At 39.8% G+C, this 26,514-nt stretch overlaps 3 protein-coding genes across 9 annotated transcripts in view; 2 read left to right on the forward strand and 1 right to left on the reverse strand.

The window, feature by feature from the left end:
- Positions 1–6,116: 6,116 nt before the first annotated feature.
- LOC102308646 (sodium/bile acid cotransporter) lies at positions 6,117–11,195 on the forward strand. The gene is made up of 6 exons (XM_005916887.2): positions 6,117–6,204; positions 7,514–7,944; positions 8,059–8,263; positions 8,632–8,810; positions 10,567–10,766; positions 10,908–11,195. The coding sequence occupies exons 2-6, from the start codon at positions 7,559–7,561 to the stop codon at positions 10,967–10,969; spliced, it is 1,032 nt and encodes a 343-aa protein (XP_005916949.1). The 5' UTR covers positions 6,117–6,204; positions 7,514–7,558; the 3' UTR covers positions 10,970–11,195.
- A 44-nt stretch (positions 11,196–11,239) lies between these two features.
- LOC102310087 (sushi domain-containing protein 4) lies at positions 11,240–18,678 on the reverse strand. 2 transcript variants are annotated; one of them, XM_005916894.2, is made up of 11 exons: positions 18,568–18,678; positions 17,341–17,482; positions 15,524–15,715; positions 15,067–15,258; positions 14,568–14,759; positions 14,207–14,401; positions 13,825–14,016; positions 13,359–13,553; positions 13,145–13,277; positions 12,645–13,042; positions 11,240–12,555 (listed from the first exon to the last, which is right to left on the reverse strand). In XM_005916894.2, exons 2-11 carry the CDS (start codon positions 17,456–17,458, stop codon positions 12,530–12,532), a joined length of 1,833 nt encoding a protein of 610 aa, XP_005916956.1. In that variant the 5' UTR covers positions 17,459–17,482; positions 18,568–18,678; the 3' UTR covers positions 11,240–12,529. The 2 variants fall into 2 exon arrangements, with proteins under 2 accessions (XP_005916956.1, XP_005916955.1); XM_005916893.2 differs by lacking the exon at positions 18,568–18,678 and adding an exon at positions 18,084–18,272.
- Positions 18,344–26,514, forward strand: part of fsip1 (fibrous sheath interacting protein 1) — a 28,489-nt gene continuing 20,318 nt past the window's right edge. Inside the window, exons 1-8 of one of the 6 annotated variants that reach the window (XM_005916892.3) lie at positions 18,344–18,641; positions 18,723–18,780; positions 18,857–19,026; positions 19,271–19,352; positions 19,443–19,532; positions 20,134–20,273; positions 20,509–20,628; positions 24,751–24,912. In XM_005916892.3, the coding sequence (XP_005916954.1) occupies positions 18,480–18,641; positions 18,723–18,780; positions 18,857–19,026; positions 19,271–19,352; positions 19,443–19,532; positions 20,134–20,273; positions 20,509–20,628; positions 24,751–24,912 (984 nt within the window). In that variant the 5' untranslated portion in view covers positions 18,344–18,479. The remainder of the gene's footprint in view (positions 18,642–18,722; positions 18,781–18,856; positions 19,027–19,270; positions 19,353–19,442; positions 19,533–20,133; positions 20,274–20,508; positions 20,629–24,750; positions 24,913–26,514) is intronic. The other 5 variants (XM_042218248.1, XM_005916891.3, XM_005916890.3 and 2 more) reach the window with 5 other exon arrangements.

The following is a 26,514-nucleotide window of genomic DNA, read 5'->3' on the forward strand; positions in this document are numbered from 1 at the left end:
AGCGCAGGCGCAGTAAAGCAAAGGCCTATGGTAATTGAAGTAACTTGGGCCAACACAAAGCTGATTTGCATATGTCATGTTTTTGGAGCTGAAACTATATTTCCCACAAGTCCGCGGAGTTGGGTCGCCTTCAAAATACATTTTATCCCCTACAATCACAGCAGCTTGGATATGAGAAATCTCAGTGTGGTTTCTCAAATAGAACATGATGTTCTTTGTTGTACTGTGGTATATTACAATGGCAGAAAAATGATTTAATCACCTGCTGAATTTGTAAGTTTCCATCCATCCATCCATCCATCCATCCATCCATCCATTCGCGTCCGCTTATCCTGTTCAGGGTCGCGGGGGGCGCTGGAGCCTATCCCAGCTGTCATAGGGCGAGAGGCGGGGTACACCCTGGACAGGTCGCCAGTCTGTCGCAGGGCCAACACACAGAGACAGACAACCATTCACACTCACATTCACTCGCACATTCACACCTATGGGCAATTTGGATTAACCAATTAACCTATCCCCACTAAGTGGGGGATTTGTAAGTTTGCTCCAGTAAAAAGAAATGAACAGCCTCTGATTTTTATGGTAGTTTCTTTGTAACGGAGAGAGGCAGAATATCAACCAAAAATGCAGAAACAAAAAAACACGTTACATAAAAGTTATACTATTATTTGGATGTCACTGAGTGGAATAAGTATTTAATATCCAAGCAAAACATGACTTAGTTCTTGGTGGAGAAATCCTTGTTGGTATGCATAGCGGTAAGACTTTTCCTGTAGTTGGTCATGAGGTTTGCACACATCTGAGGAGGAATTCTGGCCAACTCCCCTTTACAGAAATCCTTTAGGTATCTTGGCTGCCGTTTGAAACTTAAGCTCCCTCCACAGATTTTCTACAGGGCTGTGTGGAGACTGGCTTGACCACTCCATGAGCTTAACATGTTTCTTGTTTAGACACTCCTTTACTGCCTTTGTATGTGTTGGATCACTGCCATGCTGACCCATTCACAGCTCATTATAACATTTCTGAAGGAGGTTCTCATCTACATGTCTGTACTTTACTGTGTTTGGAGGAAGAGAAATGATGAGTGTGATCCAAAGAACATCATCCCTCTTCCTCCAAACACTTTCTCCCACGCCTTTTCTAAATCATTTAGATGTTCACTGGCAAACTAAAGATGCACCTTCTTGAGTGATTGGACCCTATGGGTGCACCATGATTTCACTCCATTATGTGGTCGTCTTGGTGACTGTGGTCTAACTTCTTTTCATATAATAAACAAGCATCTCCCTTGTAGTTTTGGAATGACCCACCTTAAGACAGAAGGTGATTAATGGTCATTTTATATTTTCTGTTTCCGAATAATCACACTAGCAGTGGTCACCATGTCACCACGCTTCCTGCTGATGTTCTTATAGTCCATTCCAGCCGTGTGCAACTCTACACTCTCATCCCTGACGTCCTTTGACAGCTCTTTGGTCTCATTCGTGGTGGTGGAGACGCTGGAATAGAAGAAATTGATTCTGTGGAGAAGCGTGCTCTATACACATAATGGGCTGAGATCAGTAATATCAGTAATTGATTGACTGATTGATTAAACACATTACACAAACATTATAAACTGCTTTACATATCATTGAGTCAAATACACAGACATCAGTCACCTTGCAGAATCTTGACTGTATATTTACATTATGATATCAGACATGACATATTAGCTTAGATTCAACAGTCTACTGTTCAAGTGGAGATTATTAGCAGTGTTGTGTGCGACAATATCTGCTCTTTTCTATTCCCAGCATATAATTATAAGGCCAGATGGTGGCCTAGCTCATTTCAGCTGCCCTCCCCCACCTTCTACCCATAGCTGTTCATTGTCAGAGTATACGAACTTCAAATAGCTGCAGCACTGCAAATATACTCCTTAATAATCAGGAATGTTTAAGAAAACTAATCCTGATTAATGTTCACATTAATAGAAATGTCTGCAATACGTGTTTCTAAAAGGAGATGAAAGTTCAATAAAAAATATATAAATCAACTGAATCTTTGTGCTCAGTTAATCTCATTGAGATTCAGATGTCAACAGGAGGATATCAAGAATCAATTATTCATACTGCAAAATACCAAAAATACCCCAACATATCAAAGGTGAAGGCTGTCTAATGTTAACATGTTGTACTAACAGTAGAGTGTTAAGAGATGAGTATCACGATAAGCTATTATGGCATATTGTGAAATGACCTATATGTTATTTATGCTCGTGTTTGACAATTTCTCCCACTTCCCCACATGACACTTCTACAGTCCTAATTGCTTTGCAGCAAATCCTCAAACACCCTCGCACTCAGTGCTTAACGGCTCGTTAACGCTGCTCATGCTTTTGCTCCGTCAGCTCCGAGTCTCTGCTCTTTCTCGTCTCCGGCCCTGGCAGCTACTAAAATAGGGAAGGCATGATTAGATGACGTTCGCCAGCTGTGACAAGAAGCCTCCCCCTGACACCACACTGTAAACCCGCTACTCCACCCCTCCTCTCCAGCCGAGTCACAAACCATACCACCACACCTATAAAGAAGTCAGTCCATCACTATGTTTCTCAGTTTTCTAATTGTGTGGATGCCCTTTGAGTTCCTGTTTCTCTTTATTAAGTGTGCCTATGCCAAAAGGCACACTTATTACTATTTCTCGGATTTATTATTCTTATTCTTATTATTATTTTCCTTTTTCCGCCTGAAATTTTACAGCGTAACTCGCCTCTCACCGCGATCTAATTCTGACTGCTCATCACCCTTTTCCCAGACGCCTTCCCCCCTTTCCAGGTGGCGTGATTGGTAATGAAACGGATCTTCAGACCAAAGGTCGTGGGTTCAATCCCACCTTGTTCAACATTTTTTTTTCACTACAGATTTATACACTACCTGTAATTTATATTGCTAATTTATTACAATTCTGCAAAGTTTTATGATTTTAGCAGCTTTTCTAATATGGACCTCAGATTCTTGTCAACAGTCCATGGCAGAAATACATACAAGTACACAGCCTGATGAAGCAGACAGAAGCCCTACCTCTGATTGGTTCAGCATTTACACCTCTTATCACTACAAATCTCAGCCTCTTCTGCTGTTTTCATTAGAATTTAAAGCTTTTCCAGAAATTCTGCTGATTGAACTCTTTTCAGCAAAATATTCAGGATTTTAACCTCTTTTCTGCCCAAATTTTGCTTATTTACCTCTTCTGCAAAATCTTCAGCCTTTTCACCTCTTATTAGCACAAATCTCAGCTGTTTTCAGAAAAAAACTCTTTTCATCATAAATTCTGCTGATTGAACTCTTTTCAGCAGAATTCTGCTCATTCACCTCTTTTCTGCAAAGTTTTCAGCCTTTTCACCTCTTATCAGCACAATTCTCAGCCGCTTCTGCTCATCTCATCACAATTGTCAGTCTCTCCACTTCATCTTTGTGGGAATCAGTTTGGCTCAGTGAAATGAGTAACTGCCTTTAGAACAGAAGGGCCAGGTTTGAATCCTGCTCAAGGCAATTTTTTTTCCCCCCAACTTTTTCAGCTTTTTTCAGCTGACATCTTCAGCGTTAAGGCATCCACACAGCATTTTCGCAGGAAATGCAAATTTTTCTAGTTGAAGTTATTAGATCGTGATATACATTAAATGCACTCTTTATAAACGCACATGAAAAATAAACTCTTGCCTATTTGTCCTCTTTGCCTCCTAAAAGTACATCTGTGTTTGTTCATTCCTTGATTTTGTTTTACAGAGAAAGAAATGTGAAAATCATTTTGTTCCTTCTATTTTCAACTTGTCTTCCAGTTTCATTCATGTGGGTTTTTTTTAATGTTTGTTCTCTTTGGGAAAGCAACAACAAGACTTACGACGATCAGTCAACACTAACACATAAAACTATTCATGAAATGAAGGCAAATGATTGAAGTGAAACGATTCATACATTTTATCTTCCAATGAACACAAGTTTTTCTCAAACTGCTGTCTGTTATCCAACTCAAACCTGACTCTAAATTCAGGAAGTCATGTTAAAGCAAGCTCAGTTAAAGTTATTCAGCTTTCTTAAGTACTGCTAAATGGTGATTTCCATCAGTAATGATTCTTAACAGCATGAATTTGAATAAGACGTTGAAGCAAAGTTAATTTATTAGAATATTTTATTGTTTATTTGCCCCTGAATGAGGAAGATGAGGCTACTCTTGTCCAGGCTTAACTTAAGAAGCAGCTGAGTAGTTCTTCCACAAAAACCCAATCTGCTTTTTCTTCTGTTATAGGCACAGCTCCTGCAGGTCTTTGTTCTGTGCTGTGAGGTTGGTCATCTCACTAAACAGATCTTCATGCTGCACCTCCAGTTTCTTAAACCTTTTCTCCAGTTCTTCTAATGTTTCTCATCATTCTTGTCTTGCAGCTCTTTGCTTTCTTCATGCATGTCCTTGTTCCTTTGTTGTTCATTTTCATGGATGGCTTGTCATCATCAGCAATTCTTCAAGTAAAGACTGCTCGTTTTTCTGAGATCGCTCCTGTCGTTGCTTCTCCTGCATTTCAGTATTTGCGCACTGGACTTTGTTGTACAGTTCTTGTAAATGGGTGTTTTTGGTCACCATTTCTTGGACTTTCCACTGCATATCTCTGCAATTTTTCTCCAGTTGCTGTTCCTCTTCCTCCAGTTCAGTGTTTCATTGTAAAATAGTCATAATTCTGTATTTTTCTTTTCAAAGTCTGGGAGGATTTGTCTTGGATCTTGCATAGCAGCTCTTGGGGTAAAACCTCCAGCTTGCTTCTTGTTTAAAAGTGGTGTATTTCTTCCCAGAGCTTCATTAAACATCACTTGCAAGCCTTCATTTTTTTTCTCATCACTGTAATTTCTTGCATTTTTATCATTTCTGCACTTTTCTCCTCTTGCATTTGTTTCATCCTGTTCTCCAGGTCTTGTTTTTCCTTGCAACAATTTTTAAATGCTCTTCTGAGGGCTTTAAATTCTCTTAAGTGAGCAGTGCTGGGGTGATCCCTTTGGCTTGAGTGATGTTGTCTCTGAGACATCTTGGTACCTCGATACAGTGACACTGTGCAAGATCCAGATGTTTCCAAAGTCTTTTGTGGTCGATGCCGAATGTTTGACAGCTACGAACAAAGCTGTGAACAAACTGACGTGTTGCCTTTAAGTTTCTCTTGCTCGCTTATGAGTTATGAAGCTGTGTGATGTGCACAACTTCATAACAAAGCTCCTTAATAAAGTACTATTTGTTAAGGAGCTTTATTTATTTATTTATTTATTTATTTTATTTTTATTTATGTAATCATTAGTTTATTTCATCATTTTATAATCTGCTTTCATTCAAATCTCTATAAAATCCTAGCGCTTCATTAATGTATCAGTCACTTGAAGTATTCTTTATTTTTTTACTCTTTATTAATTAAGAGCAGTATCCGGATTACAACCAGTAATACTGGACTCTTCACCATTTAGTGTTAGAACTGAAGAAGCATCTCACATGAGAGGTGAAACATTTTCAAGAAACTTAAAGAAGTCCAGTCGCTTTTTCTTTCCAAGTTCCTTAGGTTACTGTGTCCTGCATGACTGAGAACCTACACAGACAGGTCCTGGTAAGGAATGCAGTGAAATATCTGCAGGGGGGCTACCATGGACAGTCTGGGTCATATTCTACAGATTTAAAGGTATCTTATCTTATCTTATCTTATCTTATCTTATCTTATCTTATCTTATCTTATCTTATCTTATCTTATCTTGACAACATTTGTGTTCTGTCTAAAAAGCACACTGATAACATGTGCTGACACAAAGACCGTTAACTTTGCCAAGTAACCTCAGTGTTCTGCCTCGTTGCACAATATTAATTGCACGTCTGTTTAAATGAAAGCAAGGATGAATGAATAAAAGTGCCCCTTTGCCTTTATAAACAGATCGTTGCATTCCTTTCACATCATTGTGCCCCACAAAAGAGGATAACTTCACATAAAAGCCTGACTGAGGGGAAATCTTTGCATGAATCACAGATTTCTGGATTGCAGTGTCAGCCACCTACCATCATGTTTTTCCTGCGATCATGTGATAAATAAGGGAGGACAAGGTGGGGGGGGTAAGCACTGAGAAAAGCACTTGGACCACACAAGGCTAGCTGGACACAAGTGTGTGAGTGAGTAAACGCTGCTGCCAGTGGCCTGAAATTAAGGTAAGAAGGTGTTGTTTTTATTCACCTGTCATTTATTTGAAAAGGGAAAGACTGGCACCGATTCCAGTGTTTCAGTGTTGGATTGTGTTGTGTTGTGTATAAGACTTGTAAAAGTTTACTCTGCTTGGAACTGGAGTTTGTTTCGAATGAGAGCAACGTACACTGCTAAAAATCTTGAATTTTGCAGAACCTTCAATAAATAAAAAGGGATAAAGAGGCTTTCTTATCGTATTATGCACATTCTGGCAACTCCAGTTAAAAAATTTAAAGAGCACTAAAAACACAATGCAAACAAATAAAAACAGGATCTAGAGTAAAGCTAGCACTGCAACATGTGCTTTCTTTTTTCACAGAACTGAAAACTTCTAGTTTAACACCACACACTGTCCACATTTTTTAAAAAAATGGCTTGTTTTTCTCCCTGCAGAGAGCATGCCATGAATATTAAGTATCAGTTACTACTAGATACAAGACAACATAAGATACTTCACATGGCAGATGACAACAAAGAGGTTTAATTTCCCCCAAAAGATCCTCTTTGTGCACACCAAGCAAACCTTTGGAGAGAAGCTCTAGTCTCAAGGATTTATCTTTGACAGTGCTTTAACCACTAAAGTTGTTAATGTTCGTAATCTAGCTGGAACTTGGAACTTGCAACCATGCACTTCAAATGGATTAGCACATTTCGACAGATTGGTGCAGAGAGCAGGCTTTTGTTATTTGCCCTAATAAAACCAATTTTTGATATACATCACCTAATTCTGAGTATAACACTTTTTCAAAATCTATGTGGGTGTAGATATACACGCATAGCATTGTTTACTACAATTCATCAAATTGTTACTAATCAGTATCAAGTGATAAAAGTTACTTTTCCAAAAAATAAAAAAGAAGAAGAAGAAACAAAGTTTCAAACAGTTTTATGTAGCACTTTGACCTTCAGATCAATCTAGTGACCTTGAAGGAGAGGTCAGAGATCAAATGTGACATGATACTTTAAATCTTTATATGGTACTTTCTATATGCTGACGATACACAGTTCACTTGTAAGAATCAAAATTTTTAAGTTATAAGACCTGCTGTCAATTTTTAACCAGTAAATCGTTCAGTTGACCTTGAAGACCTTGGTGGATGTAAGCCAAATTTGAATGCGTCCCTAACATGACCCCACTCTGCACCCCTACAAAGTTTTATCAGAATTCATTTAAAACTTCTGGAGCTATTGTGCTTACAGACATATTGTTGACCTTTAATTCTGAAATGTTAATGTCTTTAACATGTTTGCATTTCCTCTTCTTTCATGTGACAGGTGAAAGCCAAATCTCAGTAAAATCGCAACACTGGTGCAAGTGCTATGATGAACCTGACAGAAGTTCATGGCGGGAGCCTTTTTAATGAAGCAAATGCATCTGACAATGTCACCCTGGCCACCCTGAACATACAGGGACCAATAAACAAGACCGTCAATATACTGACTGTCCTCAACCTTTTTATCACCATGATATCCCTGGGCTGCACAATGGAGATTTTCAAAATTAAGGCCTATCTCTTCAAGCCAAAAGGAGTAGCCATTGCCCTGCTGTCCCAGTTCTGCATCATGCCCATTACCGCTTTCAGTCTTGCCAAAATCCTGCAGATGGAGCCCATAAAGGCAGTGACCGTGCTTATCTGTGGGTGCTGTCCTGGGGGAACCTTATCAAACATTTTTTCTCTTGTTGTGAAAGGCGACATGAACCTCAGGTAAGCTGATGCTCCTGTTTGCAGTAATTGCACTGCTTTTAAAGTAAATAATGCAGTGAGATACTTTGCACATCAGTGCAATGATTTTCCTTCTTCACTTTATTGCCCTCCCAGCATTGTGATGACCACTTGCTCCAACATTGCAGCCCTGGGTCTGATGCCTTTGCTGCTGTATATCTTCTCTCAAGGCTTCACTGGATTGGAAAATGCCGTGCCGTATGCCGGCATCCTCACCGCTCTTGCTTTCACCCTGGTGCCTTGTGCTTTTGGCATCGCTATTAATCACTTCAAACCAAACATCGCAGTGATGGTCAAAAAAGTGAGACTCCCACACTCAGACACATGCCATCGCATGACTAGATTTAAGCAGGTTTCACAGCAGATGTTCAGATTTATAAGAGCAGTTGTTCTTATAAATTGCTAAAAAAAATCATTTCCGGTTTCAGGACTTTGAAAATGACCCAGCCAAAAAAAAAAAAGTCAGTGTATTATTTTCACCTGTGGTTTTTACACTGTGGCATGAAATATCTTCAAGTTGTGTTTACCAGAACTGATTTATTGCACGCAGTTTGGGTAATTTGCGGCTTACGTTACCAGCAGAGTTTGTAAAACAAGAAGGCTTTAGTGTTTCACTCCTAATCAAAACCAGTTCTTGACTACTGTAATCTGTTTTCTCTTTTTCAACAGGTTGGTCTCAGTATTTTGATCATCTCCAGCATCATTATTTGCATCCTGTCCTTCTATATTGTCAGAAATGTAATATGGATGATCCTCATGCCCGATGCTCTTATTGCAGCTTCACTGATGCCCCTGATTGGCTTTACACTGGGATATGTCATGTCTGTCTTATGCAGACTCAGTCCACAGTAAGTGAATACACACTAAGTGTTCTCCTTGACTCTAAAACAAGCAGGTTGTGCCTAAACTTTATGCTTCATGTTAAATCTAAACAGAGGCTCTCTGCAGTATATTCTGTTTCTCATACTGCACTGCTCTCGAACAATAGTCAGTGTTCTTGCACTGTTTATGCAAGAGGAAATAAGGCAGTTGATGTGTAAACTCTTACTGGAACTACTGCTGCGATGCAGTTTCAAAGAGAAAGCAGAACGTTTTTTTAAATATTGTCTTTCATGAATTGCCACTGTAAGCAGGTTTTATTTTTGCAATTTAAAATAATATTTTTGGTGAGGTAATGGCTCCACAAGTGTACGTCTGCTACTAAACTGAAAGGTTCTCATGATGTTTCGTCCTGCTTGATAGCAGCCAGCAAAAGATGGATACACAGTGGCCATAAATGGATGGACATGGCCAGCACCAATGCTTAGGAAGGCTGCGGCATTTAAATGATGCTCAGTTGACACCATGAGGCCCAAAGAGTGCCAAGAAAATGTCACTCACACCATTACACCATCACGAGCAGTCTGAAACATTGATACAAGGCAGGATGGAATTGTGATACTGCCATCCCACTGCCACAGCAGAAGTCAAGACTTTTCAGACCAGGTGTCGCTTTACCAATCTTATATTGTTCAGTTCATGCACCTGTGCAAAATGTAGTCTCAGTGTCCTGTTGGTAGCAGGCTGGAGAAGCATCCGTTGTAGTTTTTTGTTGCTGTAGCCCATCTGCTTCAAGGGTCAATGTGTCGTGGGGCCGGAGGGTCACTGTTGTCTTCCTATCGGCTTGGAGCATCAACGAAGGCATTTTACTGCCTGGATATTTTCTCTGTTAGACCATGGGTGTATTGAAACCAGTAGATCAGCAGTTTTAGAAATACTCAGACCAGCCTAACTGGCACCAGCAACCACACCACATTTAATGCTCAGCTTGATCTTCAGCAGGTTCTTATGACCATGTCGACATTCAATGTCATTTGCATTGAACATGCGTACCTAATAATATGGCCTCCATGTATTAATAAAAGTATGTTATGTTTCTATTCTACACACGCACACACACATTACAATACATTTCCCAGATACACTACCTAATTTAACCATCCCCTTCTGTGAAAATAGTGCTGCTATCTAATGTGTCTTGAGTTTGTTTTAGAACTTAGATTTTGTGCTATTTATTTATCCATAACTGCAATTCATTGCTGCCTTTTTACTGCTCTTTTTAAACCGTGTTGCTTATTGCACTGTAGAGGCTGGTGAGAAACAGTATTTCGTTTCAGGCTGGGTAACACCATACGAAATGACAATAAACTTGTTGAGTCTTCTTGAGTCTATTCAAAAGAAAAATGTGTATAGATGCAAAAAATGACTGTTTAGGAAATATTTAATTATATTGTTAGAAATCTTTAACTAACCAACAGCACATAGATAAATTAACATTAGCTTCACCTCATCTAAACATATCAATAAAAAACTACTTCACACAACTGCAAAAAACAATCATAACCACATTTTTTACACTTTGCCAAAACTACTTGTGTTCTAATTACTAACCAATTTCTGCCCAGATTTGTGTTCACTCACATAAATAATAAACATATAAACAATTTACATATGAATGAGATGTTCAGTAGAACATATATTTTACAGCAGAGGAGGATTCAGCTCTCAAATTTAAAAGATGTAGTCTCAAAAGTTAATAAAGAAAACTGCTTCACCTATTTTTAGATGCAGCAGGACCATCTCCATGGAGACTGGATGTCAAAACATCCAGCTGTGCGTTACAATCCTAAAGGTGGCCTTTCCTCTTGAGGTTATTGGGGCCATGTTTCTCTTCCCTCTATTATACATCACATTCCAGTGCGCTGAGGTCTTTCTCTTCGCTCTGGGCTTCAGATGTTATCAAAGAGTCAAGCCACCAGCTGAGGGTAAGTGTGACAGCTGCCTGCATGTTTTTCTGCAGCAAAGCTCCAAGGGGTCAGAGCAGATGCACTCACTCCACACTGTGATGTTCTGATCTGTTGAAAATGAGGTCAAACTAAATATTGTGTTACCCCTTTAATACACAGATACAGAAAAAGAGGAAGACCAGATTGTTGGTCCTCAAGACAAAGAGGCGAAGCAACCATGAGAGCATCACTGATGATATTCCAGCGCTGGCGAAGGGTACAAGGAACAGATTGGTACATCAGAGAATAAAGCCACCCAGTGCCCTTACTTTATAAATGTCATCTGCCTGTTCAAAGATCAGGGCTGTGACACTGAAGGACTGTGTGTGTGTGTGTGATGGTGGTGGGGGGGGTCTCTTCATTATTATATATCTATCTATCTATCTATCTATCTATCTATCTATCTATCTATCTCTCTCTCAGATGCGACAATGAAAAAACTGTCCAACAGCCAACTGTAACACCTTAAATTATATTTAATTAAAATGACTGTGGGATATATACAGAGGAAACTTAAATCTTTTGGTTTTTACATATATTAAAATACCATTTTCACAAAAAAAATAAAATCCATTCATCAATCCCAAGGTAAACTCAATGGACCATCAAACAAAGTGAACACTTAACATTACACAATCTGTACACTTATTTTTTTGTGTTGATCTTCCCAACCACATTTACAGTGTCACATATAACGTGCCTGCAGTAGATTTCAAAGTGAAGCTGCAAAGTGAAAATACCTACTTTTTAAGGTTTCCATGAGCCGCAGAGGAAAAAAAACAAAAAAGCAAAAGAAGCCATGGCTGATCAACAGCATTTTGGGCACAAATAAATTAAATACACCTTTTAACTTCCCATTTAGAACGAAAACAGGAATTCCCAAGCAGCCTGAATAAATTAATAACAAAATATTTACCTGTGTACAAGTAATGTGTCTGGCAAAGCCACATATAATGTCACTAAGCAGTGGAGGCATTTTACTGACATTCATTTTTAAAATTTCACAAATTATAGATACCTGTGCATAGAAGTGGAAAGCTAAGGCATTGGGGGGAGGGGTATGAGTATTAAGAGGAGAATATATTTGGAGGAATGAAGTATGTTGAATGTACACCCTGAATTCAGCAGTGTGAACTCTTGGGGAAGGAGGGGGGGAAAAAGAATTTTATAATATACAGTGAGACTCGAAAAATGTAAGTTATGATTAATCAGAAAATCTTTCAAGATGATGCTGTGAGCTTACATAACATGGACAGCAATTTATTTGACTAGCCTTTGTGTATCATTGCGACCATGTTTCATGACTGGTGTGACGAGTGGTTAAAGAAAAGAAAAGCAAATAAGACAAATTACTTTATAGCTCCTAAGATGAGTTTGCGGCTTTGCCCAGTCAACTGAAACACAATAGACAATTTACCCCAACAGAACTGAATATAAACTCCCTCAGAAGTGCCTGCTCCTTTCTGCTTTGTTCAACATTTTCAAACTGAGTTTTAGATATTAGACATACATACATAGTGTGTGAAATGTCATGAAACTGTAAGCATGTATGTACATGTGAATCCTTTGTCTTCTCCTTTGCAATGGCCAGATGAACTCTTCTGACTGACCCACAGCTTCCCTCGGGGCCTCTGTAGTTGAGTTTATCTATGTTGACAGCTGTGGTGAGAAACTCCTGCTCATCATTACAGGTTAGTCGCAAAGCTGGTTGTTTTGGGTAAGTCCAAAGGCTGCAGCATGTTTCAAGCCTCCTTCAGCAATGGAATATCTGTGAAGGAAAGACAAAAGTTTGATTATTACAAAATTTAAGAAGTGTTTTAAATAAATACAAAGACATCTAAATAAATTTAGCTTCACCATCAGAGTAATCCATCTCAGAGTCCAGAGACAGGCTATGGTGGTCGCTTCCTCCAGACGGCCTTCTTTGTGATGAAGAGGTGCTTGCTGCAGCACCTGCGTGCTCCAAAGCCCAGGTAGAGGAAGAAGGAGATGAAGAGGATGAAGACGGTGGGACGGGATGGACCACAGCCATCTCAGACTGCTGCTGCTGCTGCTGCTTGAGGGAAGAAGGCCTAGAGGGGCCAGCCTCTGGCGCTGTAGCATGCTGACCCTCCGACAGCACTATCTGAACTCGAGATTCTGAAATGAGAGCAGAAGCTCCACTGCTGCTCACGGCTTCCTCATATGAAGGTAGAGTCACCTGTACTCCCTCCACCATGATTGACACAGGCTGTCCTGACACGCCCTGATCGCGTCTAGGTGTAGAGGACAAGAACACAGTCACATTTTTATCTAGTTTCCATACTCTGCACCCTTTGTTCGTGGTCAAATTCAGGGGAATCTTTGGGCAGACTTACCGATGGAGAGACTTAAGTTTTGGCTGAAGAAGCACAAACAGCACAACCAGAAGCAGGATAAAAGCCACCGAACAAGCTGTGGATGCCACTATGGATAAAGTTGGCATCCCCAGTGGCAAAGTCGGACTGTGGTCTGTGGGACAGACAAGCGGTTATATGGTTATCTGTGCAGATTTTTTTAATTATTAGCTGAAATCCATTTTCTTATCGTCACCTTGCTTCATAATGCAGCTTAGCTTCATTTGGCTGTCCCACTCCCCATACTGACAGGTAAGATATTTATAGTCTCCCTTGAGAATGTATCCTTCATTGCAGAAATACTCAATCACAGTGCCATGAGAAAGTCTTTGGCATGGGAAGGGGTGGCAGGTGAAGCCTCCATTCTCTGGCTGATATGGACGCTGGCATACTGTTAAGGGTAGAAATAATAAATGAGTGATAGGATGACAGAACAGAAAAATCTAACGGAATTCTGAAATAACTGTTATACTGAGATAAAATGGGCAAACCATCACTATAAACACTGAAAAGAGTTAAGACCTATCAGGACAGAGAAACTTTATTCCCATTATTCATAAATGCCTTGTTGTTGAAGGTGGTGAACAAATGATCTTGACAACAATTCTTACCTTACACCTAGCATTAACATGTCACTGGTGTTGTATGTAACAAGAAATTACCATCACTGTGTATGCAGCGAGGAGACTCAGAGGACCAGTGTCCCAGTGTGGTGCAGGTGACAGTTCTGGGTCCATCCAGGAGGTAACCGGGATTGCAGGTATACTGTAGTGCTGTGCCAACTGGGAAGAAGCTCCTACTGGTGTCTGTCAGATTGGCTGAGCCATGCTGCACCATCGAGGGTCTTCTACAACCTTAAAAAGGAGATGATAAGGAAAATATAGTTGATAGCTGTAAACAGCTCAACTCCAGCAATAACTACAGGCTTTGGTCATAAAACATTTTCTAAGCTATAAAAATAGATGAAAGAATAAAATAGTTATAACAGATAGGAAAAGCCTTTTGATACAGTATGAACTGATGTATCAGCGAATCCCATTTTACCTTGCTCAATGACGCAGCTGACTGGCATTACAGTGTCCCATTTCCCATACTGACAAGTGATGAATTTATAGTCTCCCTTCAGAATATAGCCATCATCACAGAAATACTGAATCACAGTGCCATGAGAAAATCTTTTGCATGGAGAGGGGTGGCACGTGTAGCTACCATTTTTTGGCTGATATGGAGGCTGGCATACTGTCCATGAAAAAGAAAGAAATACGATAAATGTATAGAAACAGTAAGATGTGTTATGTCTTATCTTATTTTATCTGGAATAATAAAAAAAAAATCATTTTCTTTTAAGGATACAATGCACCTAAGAATTAGGCAAATTAAGAATTGCTAGGAGGTTTGTCTTTACCATCACTGCGTATGCAGCGAGGAGGTTCAGAGGACCAGTCTCCCAGTTTGGTGCAGGTGAGGCTGGTGGGTCCAGCTGGCAGGTAACCAGGATCACAGCCATAATGTAGTACTGTGCCCACAGGGAACAAGCTCCTGTTGCTGTCTGTCAGATTAGCTGAGCCATGCTGCACCATGGAAGGTCTTATACACCCTAAAGAAGGTGGTGGCGGCAGGGGTAATTTATGTTATTCATTACATTTTTATTATTAAATACAAACACAAAATGCTTTACAAGAAATTGTAACAGATCAAGAGAAAATAAATATATTTGAATAAACACAATTAATTTGAAATTATGTCTTTCGAAGACTTTTTTTAAATTGCAGGGCAAAATGTGCATATGATAACCAGAACATCTCCACAAATCCAAATCTCCCTGGCATTAATTTGCTGCACGCTCATGTTTAGCCAATGTGTTAAACTTTGAAGAGATGGGATCAATCTAAGCACTGACCAACCTTGGCTTACACAGCTGATTTCCATGGGGCCGTCCCATTCTCCATCTTGACATGTCAGGTAGTTATAGTCTCCGCTGAGCATGAAGCCCTCATTACAGAAGAACTCAATCACAGTGCCATGGGCGAACAGTCGACAAGGGGATGGGTGGCAGGTGTAGCCCCCGTTATCCGGTTTAGAGAGGGGGAGGCATGCTAAAGAGAGGAGAAAAAAAGAAGAACAAAACAACTTATCTTTAAAAGTACTTATGCAGAAAAGTACTTGTGTAAAAAAATCTGGCTGAAAAAAATATTAGACAGCAAAGTGCAACATACATAAAACTTGAAAAGAACTGATGGTTAAAAAAAAAAAAGGGTTTAAATCATGAGATAAAGATGTTAGGTAAACTGCTCAAAACACATTAGCCACTCACTATTTTACAGATCATAAAGAAAGACAACAGTGGAGAGAATATCTTACCACCACTGCGTATACAGCGTGGAGGTTCAGAGGACCATCGTCCCACTGCGGTGCAGGTGAGGATGTTGGGTCCATCTGGGAGGTACCCGGGGTCACAGCTGTACTGCAATACTGTGCCCACAGGGAATGAGCCCCTGTTGGTTTCTGTGAGATTTACCCAGCTGTTCTGAACCATGTACGGCCTCACACATCCTGGGAAGAGAGGAAGAACTCAGAAGAATTTCTTTAAAACTGCTTTTTCAAGGCAACAAAGAGTTCAGATTGTTATTTCAGCTAATCTGAGGCGATCATGACTCAAGTGTTGGCAGTTTGTCTTGTAATCGGAAGGTTGCCGGTTTGAGCCCCGGCTCGGACTGTCTCGGTCGTTGTGTCCTTGGGCAAGATACTTCACCTACCACCTACTGGTGTTGGCCGGAGGGGCCGATGGCGCGATATGGCAGCCTGGCTTCTGTCAGTCTGCCCCAGGGCAGCTGTGCTACAACCGTAGCTGCCTCCACCAGTGTGTGAATGTGAGAGTGAATGAATAGTGGCATTGTAAAGCACTTTGAGGGTGTCGAAAAGTGCTATATAAATGCAATCCATTATTATTATTATTATTATTATTATTATTATTATTATTATTATTATCTCAAATCTAAAAGTAAACTACTGTATGAGGTAAGGCTGCTTCCAGACACACTTTTTCACACCTTTTTGCAATCTTACAAATCTAATTCAAGATGATCACATGAAAACTATTTTCTCTGGATTAACAAAAGAAACAGCTGGACATATTACAAAAGAGGGAGCCGAATGTTACAAAACAAACTGAATTATTCCTGCATGACTCACTGGTAATCCTGAACACTATTAAAAAGTACCTCCTAATGATAAAGACTTTTTAACAAATATAAAGGACCTTATAAATGTAGAGCAGAAAGGCTTTTGTTCCAAGAGACTGACTAATCTCAGCTTTCCAGAAAATCAACGTGTCATTACAATCACTCTACTATGGAAGATACCACAATACTGTGTGTAAATAGAAGATTTTGGTGCAACAGAGGCAAATTAGGAAAGGTCAGTGGATCACCAAAATCTGTTTAAGCTTTTCAAGACATTCACAATTTAATTAACATATTTATTAATTAACAAGTATCAATATATGATAACATCAGTCTATACGATCCATTTTTATTTATAAACCTCACCATGAAACTGAAAGGTATAGAGACATCATGGCTGCCTTTTAATTAGCCATGTACGGGCAGACGTTAGAGGTAATTAATTGATTGCATCCCTGGTGTTTTCCAGGTGAAACTTGTGGTGATCCTCTTCAGTGTTGATACATATGAAACCAAATTATTATTTTATTTATTGCCATCATGGTTTGATAACACTTTCATCTGAGGTATAATTGATTTTCTCCTTTTTAAAAACAAAACAAAACAAAACAAAACAAAAACACAGCTTTGTATCTTTTCCCTCCCGGTCTCAGACATGGCTGAATGGTAGCCATAGCCTCTTTGATTTAAGAAGCGTATACAGAGCCTTTTTAATGTTTCCAATGCAAATTCTTCAAATTGCCTAACAACTCAAGAGTTGAAGTAGAAATTTAAGTATAATAATTAGGTAGTTGAGCTATAAAGTTAATAGGTATGCTACACAGAGCTGCTTTATTAGGGCTACAACATAATACATCTGATGACATCTACTGTGTAGTAGATGGAGTAGGGCTACTGACTTCTAATATTCACCCATTCAATCTGTGTCATGATAAACCTAATTTAATAAGTCTATTGTGAGAAAAAGATGTCAACATAACAAATTCTGTCCCATACCTGACCCCTGCCCAGTGGACACTACAATCAGAAACAGCAGCAACAGGAAGGACCGTTTAGTGGCTGAGGTGTGGGCCCAAAAGGCTTTTGATATTGACTCTATCATTCCATTGCACATCTTCCCCTTCAGAGTCAATTCAACCTGGCAGAATCAGAAAATAACATTATTACAAAACTGTCGATACACAATGCTTTAAAGGTTATCCTCCACAGCCTCTATATACTGACACCTGCTTGGTGCAGGTACACTGCAGAGCTTGGGCAGCTGCCAGCGAAATGGGTGTGATTATGGGGAAGTGCTACAATGACAGCACTGTAAAGATATTGGTATTAGCATCTAGCAGAAGAGCATTAAACAGAGAGCAAAACCAAACACTCGCTTTCATGCGTTAAATATACACTATTTAAGAAGCAATTGCTTCATCTAAATACATACGACAGATAAAATATAACTACGGTGGTTCCGTCTCAGCGATTACACACCCATTTTCACTGTTTCGTTTTTAGCATTCGCAGCTCCCTTTAATAACGTTACAGGACACAAGGCCCGGACAAAAGATGTCATTTTTACACAAATAGTATAAAATGTTGATAAGTGGGTACCGCTTGTGCTATAGCCAATGAAAAAGTATTATCCGACAAAGTATATCATCTGATTTCATTGTTACTGTAGTTCAACATTTACCGTTTTAGCTTGCTAATGCTAAATAGACAGAAACTGCTCACTATTAAACGTTACTCACCACTAAAACACGGCCTCGAAACCTCCAACGTCGCACCCTCACAGAGCAGACATGAATAAGCAATATTCCAGCTACGCCGAAAGAATTTAATTCTACAACAGAAACAACAAAATATATGATTTAACGCGCCGAGCGTTACCGCCCCAGCTAAGCGCCAGCTAGCTCCAAGCTTGACCCGCTACGCTAGCTAGCCGCATTGATTGAAGCGTCAGCTGAGCCGCCTAGATTTCGTTCAGTAGCCATAGTAACAAATGTCCATAGCTACCCCGTCAGAGGTGATTGCGTCCTTAGTTACCAAACATTTAGCGGAAAAGTCTTTGACTGTAGTTAGTTATTTAATGGTTACAAATACACCCTTGTAACTTTAGCATTGAAGCGCTGCTAAAAACACACATTATGGAAATCACCAGAGGCACTTTAGATGACATTTCCCGACCTGCGTCGAGCGAGCAAACAGCTAGCCGCGTGTCCAGCGTATCATTACCTCAAAGTGACAGAATTTGTCCTACAGCTCCATTTTCCCTTGTTGTTTTGCCCAGCGATGCTCCTGATGCTCAGGTAATTAACTAAACACGACATATTAGCATTGTATATGTCATTGGTGTGCATCTCGGAACTTTAGACTACAATTTCCTGTAGATTCCGAACAGCTCTGAAGAGACTGCAGGCCACTCATCAGTCACATGTCCTGGCAAAGGTAATAATTCCACACAGTGTGCTGTGTCGTTGACTTTTATTGACGGTCACTCACTTACAAAAATATTGGACTGCAGATCAGTCTCACGCTGATGCTTCCGAGGGACAGAATGAACATTTTAAACTGCAGAGAGCTATTGAAGAAATTAAAAGACTCGATGAGATACTGTCTGCAAAAATCTTCAAACTAAAAGAAGTCCGGCGACAAAGAAAGGAGTTTCAAGTAAAACTCTGGCAAGAGTTCAAGGTAGACACACCTTTGTATCCATTCTCCTTCCTTGATCAGTTTATTAGACTGTTTTAAAACTAAAATATTTTCATTCTTATCACCTCAAAGTCAGAAGTCGAAGTCAGCTTGATTTTTAAAAACAATATGTACAGCTCATACGCAAGAATTTGAAATTGCAATACTCCCACGGCCCTGAGTGTTAAATTAAAACAATCTAAAAGACAAAAAAAAAAAAATCACCTATATGTGTGTTGATCTGCAGCAGAATAAACCTGGAGGTCACTCTGGATGTGCTCAGGAAGCTTTGAACACAAGGTTGTTTTTGGCTTTGGAAGTACCCGAAGGTAATATTCAGAACAGCAACAAGTGTGTGGGGAACATGCAGTTCATATCATCACTGAGTCACTGATGAAGACTTTCTTATCGCCCTCTAGGAACAGATGAGGACAACAACGTTATACCTGTATTTGACACCCAGATTCCTGAACATGAGCAGAATGGAAACAACCAGCACTTGGAGCCAAGTGAGCTTGTGGAAAGACTGCAACAGAAAATACGTTCTTGTTTGTGCTTCCAAAATTGTGCACACGATGGCGCCACAGGGTCAGGGAACTTTAGCATTTGATTCTTGCATCACTTCAGCCTGCTGCAGGCATTAATGTGCTAAAGGAAATATTTCCAACAAGTGAATGTATAGCAACTGGCCCTGTGTGGCTCATAAACATTTTTCTCTTCAGGATCACGTGCCTTTTTTATGATATTGATTCCCTAAGAAATAAATCTTCCCAAAACAGCAGTCAATTCAATGCTAATTGCTCCATTCAAAGATTCTTAGGCAGATTAGCTGCTTGTTATCATAGAGGCCTAAGATGTAGTTAGTAGATTGTCCTCCTGCCTGCTATGCCACCTTGTAAGAATATTTTTAGTCTACTTCTTTACAAACTACTTATATTTGTATATTTTACTCTGGTCACTCTGATTTGAGCAGCTGCAAACTCATCATGTCAATAGGATCACAGAACCACATTTGTAAAATAACATTATCAGATTTAACTGGTTATTAGAGTCTTGACTTACTATTTCAATATTTATCTTCATAAATGCATTGCATACTTTCCTTGACAGGTAACCAGAGGCCAGACAGCTTGATCAGATCATTTGAAGAAGATTATGAAGACACTAGGGAAGACCAATTTGAACGCAGCCACTCTGGAGATTCCAAAGGCATGAATAAACAGAAGGACTTTGTCAAGAAAAACATTGAGGTATGTCAAAGTTCAGACTGGGCCAAATGGAGTACTTGGATATATCGCATGACTTAAAGTGAGTCTCTCCACTGTTGGTTTTTCCACTGAGGAAAATATTTGGTCTCTTGTTAAAAAAAACAACAACCCCACCCCCCCAATAATTTATACATAATAGGACACCACTAAAAAGAAAAGAAATGCCGGGCAAATAATGATTTTTAGTTTCTATCACAAATGTTGTGTTATGCAATAGCTTGTAAATGGCGGAGGAGGTGAAGTGCTTTTGACCCAGGCAGAGAAAAGGCGTCTGGCTGAGCTCCTCCGAGAAATAGATGAAGAGGAAGACGACCCTGCCAGAGGCGCAGACAGCAAGGTAGGCTGACAAGAAGCCCTAACAGGCAACATATGCTGTAGAATGAGTCTCTCTTTTTCAAGTTTCTTTGTACTTACCCTTTGTGTCTCAGAGGCCTTGTGCAATAGCACAGTCGGAGGAGATGATCTCATCAGCTGCCTCCTCTACCAACACGTTGATCCTTTCTGCTTTCTACATATAATAAAACATATAATTCTTATAATGACCTTTTAATACAATCCCTTCATTTTTTTAATAAATAGTTTCTTTTGTGATATTATACAGTCCTGTAAAAAAAAGAGCTTTCACAGGACTGTATGCAGCCCTGTACATACAGTACTATAATCCATGAGTTTGGAGAATCGCCTTTACCCATATGGAAAAGAAATAGTAAAAACTTATAGGATTTACTCATGAAAGTGGCCACTTTCTCATTACTTTCATACATTGTTTTAGTAAGTATCCAAAACATACAAGTTTCATTATATAATTTTCCAAGGGATCTTATATCTGTTTTCACTCTTGTATGCTTTTCATACACGTTTCACACAAGACAGATACAAACTTTATAAGATTTATATATATCTTTTCCATGTGGGTAGCAGCAAGAATTTGAAGTATTTTTTTCTGTGTGACACTATCAGTCTGTCACATCATTGTGGAGGAATTTTGTTCCACTTTTCTTTAAACTGTTGTTCAGTTCATTAAAGTTTCCATGCAGTTGTTTATTCTCAGCTCTTTTACAGCATTTTAGTTGGATTGAGGTTCTGACTTTGACCGGGCCTTTCCAACACCTTGAATCTTTTTCTTTTTCAGCCATGCTGTTGTAGATTTGCTGCTGTGTTTGGGGTCATTGTCCTGTTGCATGATCCAGTTTGGGCCTAGTTTAATCTGTCGGACAGATGGCCTCATATTTGACTCTGTGGTTGACTCAATAACACCAAGGTGCCCATGTCCACAAAACAAGCCGAAATCAGCACTCCTCCACCACCATGCTTGACAGTGGGTATGAGGAGGTTTGTGCTGTTATGCTGTTTTTGGTTTGTGGCACCGTGCATTGAGGACAGACATTGCTCCAGAAGTACTGGGGACTGTTCAGATGCAGTTTTGCAAACCTAAGCCGTGCTGTCGTGTTTTTTTTTTAGCGAACAGAGGCTTTCCTCGCAACCCGCAAACAACTCGTGCTTTTTCTCAGAGTACTGGCGCAACCTTTAATGTTTCACATGCTAACTGAGTCCTGTAGAGTCTGAGATGTAGCTTTGGGGGTGGGGTGGGTTTGCTGTAATGTCCACTATAAAGATTGTGGCACTATGATAACACACACATGAATACTACCGACCAGCAAACAGTAAAAACCTCAGTTTTTATAGAGGTACTCAGATTTGGTGATGATCAGTTAAGTGAATTTGATTAGCAGCACCTGGCTGTTACTTAGCCCTTCATTTCTATGAAAGCAGTAGTGGTGTACTGAGTTTGAAACATTCTTTTTCACATAACTGTAGGTGGAAATATATTATTGTTGTTAAAATTGTTAAATAACTCAGCCACACTTTGCCTCTCAGAAGAGCATATGGGTCAGATATCCATGTTTTAAAGACTGCTTGGCAGCCGACGGGCAGAAGATTCTGACTTCTGAAAGCGCTTCACATTATGAGCCAGATGTCAAGTGCCACATGTGGTTCACACGGAATGCTCCATGTTATCCATTAGTTTTATAATTATGTTTTCAAAACTATTCCCTCTGCCGTGTTTCAGCACAATCCAGAAGCCAGGATCCCTACAGCTGCACACACTGTGCTGATAGAGCTTAAAGCTAAGAGAATGGACCTTTTGTTTTCCTTTGAGGATTTATCTGAGACCCTGCCACCTGGATTTCTCTGTGAACCCACCCACTCCATTCTAACTTCAAATGATTTTGTTTTCACTTTTAATTTGCCTTAATAACTCTTTTGGCAGCTGTGCGACCAGTTTGAAGTCCGATGAGATGAAACCCTCTGGAATGCAAGAAAAAACACCCTACTTACCTTTAACATGCGGTTCCATTTAGTTCAACACTGACAGCTCTGCATCCGTGGCACAGCTTGCCAAGGTTTTGTAATGTCTTGGTGCTCTATTCGTGATGCTTCTCTTGACTTTTAAAACAATACTGAAATCATTTTGGTGGCAGATACCAAACTGGGGGAAGCACAGATGCTCTGAGTCTTTTCATTGGCCGCAAGAAGACTTCCTGTTATTGCAAGACATGCTATTATGAATAGCAATAACGTAGCAAGCATATTATTTATGTCACCATGACTCTGGCAGCGAAGTGTTCTTAGGTCTGAGGACTTCACCAAGTTCTTGGTAGAGTCCTTTGGGACACATCAACCAAAATCTGCTGCTTACTGTTTGCCTCACACATTGATTTGGATGTTACTGACTCCTGTTCTCACAAGCTCTGCAGTTTTGTGTAACCCGATAAATCAGGAGCCGTCAGTAATCGCAGAACACGTTTATCCCTTAGGAAAGGCCTTGTGCGAGATCCTTTCACTATATCTGGCTATAGGAAGCACCAAAGCTCTGTCAACACGCAGATTAACTCGGTCTTTATTTATCCATTTTCAGGTCTCTGTTCACATTCCTACACAGAAGCTGGTCCATACTGGAAGCTTCAGAGAGTTCAGTTTGCCCACCTTTACTTGGCAGAGGAAAAAGACGAAAAGCTCTCCATTGTGCCTCTTTTAGGCTCCTTCCATCTTGTATCGCAAATTTGACAGAACACATTAAAATATCTGTCATGATGTGAGTTTTGCTCTGGTATTTTTTATTTTGTTGGAAACATCAGTGCTGTTTGTTGGCCACGGCTGGCTGTGTGTACGAATTTTTCCTTGACTTTGATAAATACCTACAGTATCACAATGCAGCTGAAATGGTAACTACTTTCACATGCGCATTTATGCACGTGGCGGGTCAACGAGGAAATCATTAACGAAGAATACATGGGGTAATAATGTCCCGTATTCTTGCACACATCCAACACAGGAAATTTTTGAGTTCTCTCAGTATATTTTTTTCTGCCCTATAATTAGAAAGAAAATGAAATTTCAGTGCTTTAATTGTTGAAACTGGTGAGCTTTGAGTTGCTTGGATGGATTTGGGCTTTTCCATACTGCTCCCTTTAAAGGCTTTGTAGATTCCCTCCTCCAGCATCATCTCTTTTTTTTGTGACCACAGATGAAGATTCATTTAATATCAGTTAGAGGCTTCATGATCAGACAGAGATGTGCCCACTGGTCTGGGTTCAGACCTTTAAATCTGACCTCTCTATCGAGTTATTAATGTGAGTTATATATCTGTCAGTGTTATATCTGTATATCAGTGCTGCTCAGTTTAGGGTAAAAGTAAAATTCTGGTCCAAGAGCTTGTTTTTCTTCTTTATCTGTGAATTCCTCTCTTCCATGGTGAGCAGCAGCAGGATTAAATCACTCTATGCTTGATGTTTTTATGCGATGTCTGTCAAAACCTCGCATTCTGTCATGCAATGGAACAAAATGCATGCATGTGAACCAAAAGGACATACGGACCCTGTCTGAAGTCTGGCAGCGAGATATTCTGCCATATCCAAGGAAATAATTGCAGCGACTGAAACAATAGAATAGATCGACATATGAAGCACTAATTTGTGTCATAAAAAAAATTACGGGTCTCAGCTTTTACATTTTTGCGTTGTGATGTGTTCCACCTACTTAATAGACCCCAATGTTTGCTGTTTTCTTTTGCCAGTTTTCCTCCGAACCCAGTGTTCAGAGGTTACAGCTGCGTTCTTTGGAGAGTTACGATCCTCTTTGGCATGATAGTCTTATTGCGAGATCTTATCTCACCGCCGCACTGTGATGAGCTCATCATCCACACATTGTTTCCCACGTGAGCCCCACTGGGATAGACAGTTACTCTGAGGAAGATGCATTTGTCAGAGTTTGGCAATCCAGACAAAAATACCAGGACCTAAAGTTGTATCGCTCTCATGTTTTTCCTTTTTTTTTGTACTTTAATATTACAAAGTTGCTAAATAACTAAGTTGGCAGATAATGTTCATCAGTCTCTCATTTAGGTTGCCACATAATAAAGCAGGCTAACACGCACTGGACCTTGTGTTTCTTTCAGGAGACCATGTGGGCCGTGTCTGTCCCCACAGTCCAGGGTTACACCCCGGAGCCCTCTGACCTGGAGCAGCTGATTGACATTGACTCCAAAATTGGCCTTCTCCTTCCTGTGGAAGAATTTCACTCTGTGCACAGCTCATACACCAACGTAACCATGTCACAGGTAAGCCAGTGTAGTAGAGTTGTAAGGGCAATTAGGTTTATACTCTATGCTAGACCTCAGAGATCTCACCCCCGTTCACCAGTGGTGGGAAATATTATTGTGCAAGTGCAGAGGCTTTGTCTCATGTTTCCATCCAATTTTCCACATTTCCATGTACAGAGCATATTACAATGCTTTTCATGCAGTATTAGCTGCTGGCAGATTTTAATGCAAAAAGTTTTCTTACAAACACTACCAGTCAAAAGTTTGGACACAGCTTCTCATTTAAAGGTTTTTCTTTATTTTTATGACTATTTACATTGTAGATTCTCAATGAAGGGATCAAAACTATGAATGCAAAAACTATGAACCATGAACTAACTCAAAGCATGTTTTATATTTTAGATTCTTCTTAATAGCCACCCTTTGCTTTGATTACTGCTTTGCACACTCTTGCTTCATATATTTGATGTCTTCAGTGAGTATCTACAATGTAGAGAGTAGTAAAAATAAAGAAAAACAATTAAATGAGAAGGTGTGTCCAGACTTTTGACTGGTAGTGTATGTTCTTCCCATGTGAGTAAGGGGGACTTGTATGTGCTAAATGTGGTATTTATACAGTTAGAATCAAATGCTACCTGCTAACCTTTACCTTTTAAATGCTGTACATTTTCTAAGCTTTGACTCTGACCTGTACATCACTACAACATCAAATATTCCATTTTTACCGATATTTATAACTGTAAAAAGAATTTTCCAGGCCTCAGTCCTCTATCCTGGCCCAATCCTAGACATGAGCTCAGTGAGTTATCTCAGGACTTTATATCACTGTGTTTTCAAAGCCAGATGGCATGTGCGTAACCTGTCGGTGGAAAATGATGTTTTTTTGAAGTCAATGTTGAGAACCCAGGGTGCCATTTTCTACTATCACTACTGGATCTAGTCTAGGAAAAACTGCAGACCTTGAATCTCGGTGCTGGAACAACATGTGAAGTACGTATGATATGATGTCCAGAATGTTTATGGCGCCGATCTAATTATTTCACTCTCACACTGTAAGTGTAGTCAATCATATGTGGAAATGGCAGTTTAACCAAGTGTAGCGTTTAAAGTTGAGTTGGATACAGTAATTATTCCACGTCGGTCCATCTATGCACAGCATCTGTCCGGATGATAAACGGATCTATAACCTGGCTGAGTAGAGTGCCAGATGCATACCATCAAAAAAGGTGAAGTCTTTGGCAAAGGTGACACTCTGCCTCTTCAAACACCACTGTTTTAAATGGCTAAACTGATACTTAGGTTGAACCATATTATCATTACTCATTACTGTCACTACTCAGTAATCTGGTACTATAAGTAATACCATTCAAAATAAGACGATCCTCTCTTGTGCAAGATTCTCCCCACATGATGTGCCCCCCCCCCCATCATCCATCCATCATCTGCTCTCCATTAGTGTTGAAATGGCTAATTCAGGCATTCCTTTTCAATTGATGTAAAATGTGAATTGAACAATGACAGATTATGAAAAGCAAATAACCAGTTGAGCAAATGATACATGTTAAACTTCAAAATGCAGCCCACAGGTGTGAAAGATCAAGTGTTTTCTAACCTCAGCTC

Source organism: Haplochromis burtoni, unplaced genomic scaffold (assembly GCF_018398535.1).
Source record: "Haplochromis burtoni strain Fernald_Lab_line unplaced genomic scaffold, NCSU_Asbu1 Contig_16, whole genome shotgun sequence".
NCBI classification, from domain to species: domain Eukaryota; kingdom Metazoa; phylum Chordata; class Actinopteri; order Cichliformes; family Cichlidae; genus Haplochromis; species Haplochromis burtoni.

Coding starts and splice junctions, on each gene's coding strand:
- LOC102310087 (XM_005916894.2), bottom strand. CDS start 17,458: ATGTGCAATGGAATGATAGAGTCAATATCAAAAGCCTTTTGGGCCCAC. Junction 14,402..14,567: donor TCGCTGCATACGCAGTGATG/GTAAAGACAAAC, acceptor TTTCATGGACAG/TATGCCAGCCTCCATATCAG. Junction 14,017..14,206: donor CAGCTGCGTCATTGAGCAAG/GTAAAATGGGAT, acceptor CTCCTTTTTAAG/GTTGTAGAAGACCCTCGATG.
- LOC102308646 (XM_005916887.2), top strand. CDS start 7,559: ATGATGAACCTGACAGAAGTTCATGGCGGGAGCCTTTTTAATGAAGCA. Junction 7,945..8,058: donor AAAGGCGACATGAACCTCAG/GTAAGCTGATGC, acceptor TTGCCCTCCCAG/CATTGTGATGACCACTTGCT. Junction 8,264..8,631: donor TCGCAGTGATGGTCAAAAAA/GTGAGACTCCCA, acceptor CTTTTTCAACAG/GTTGGTCTCAGTATTTTGAT.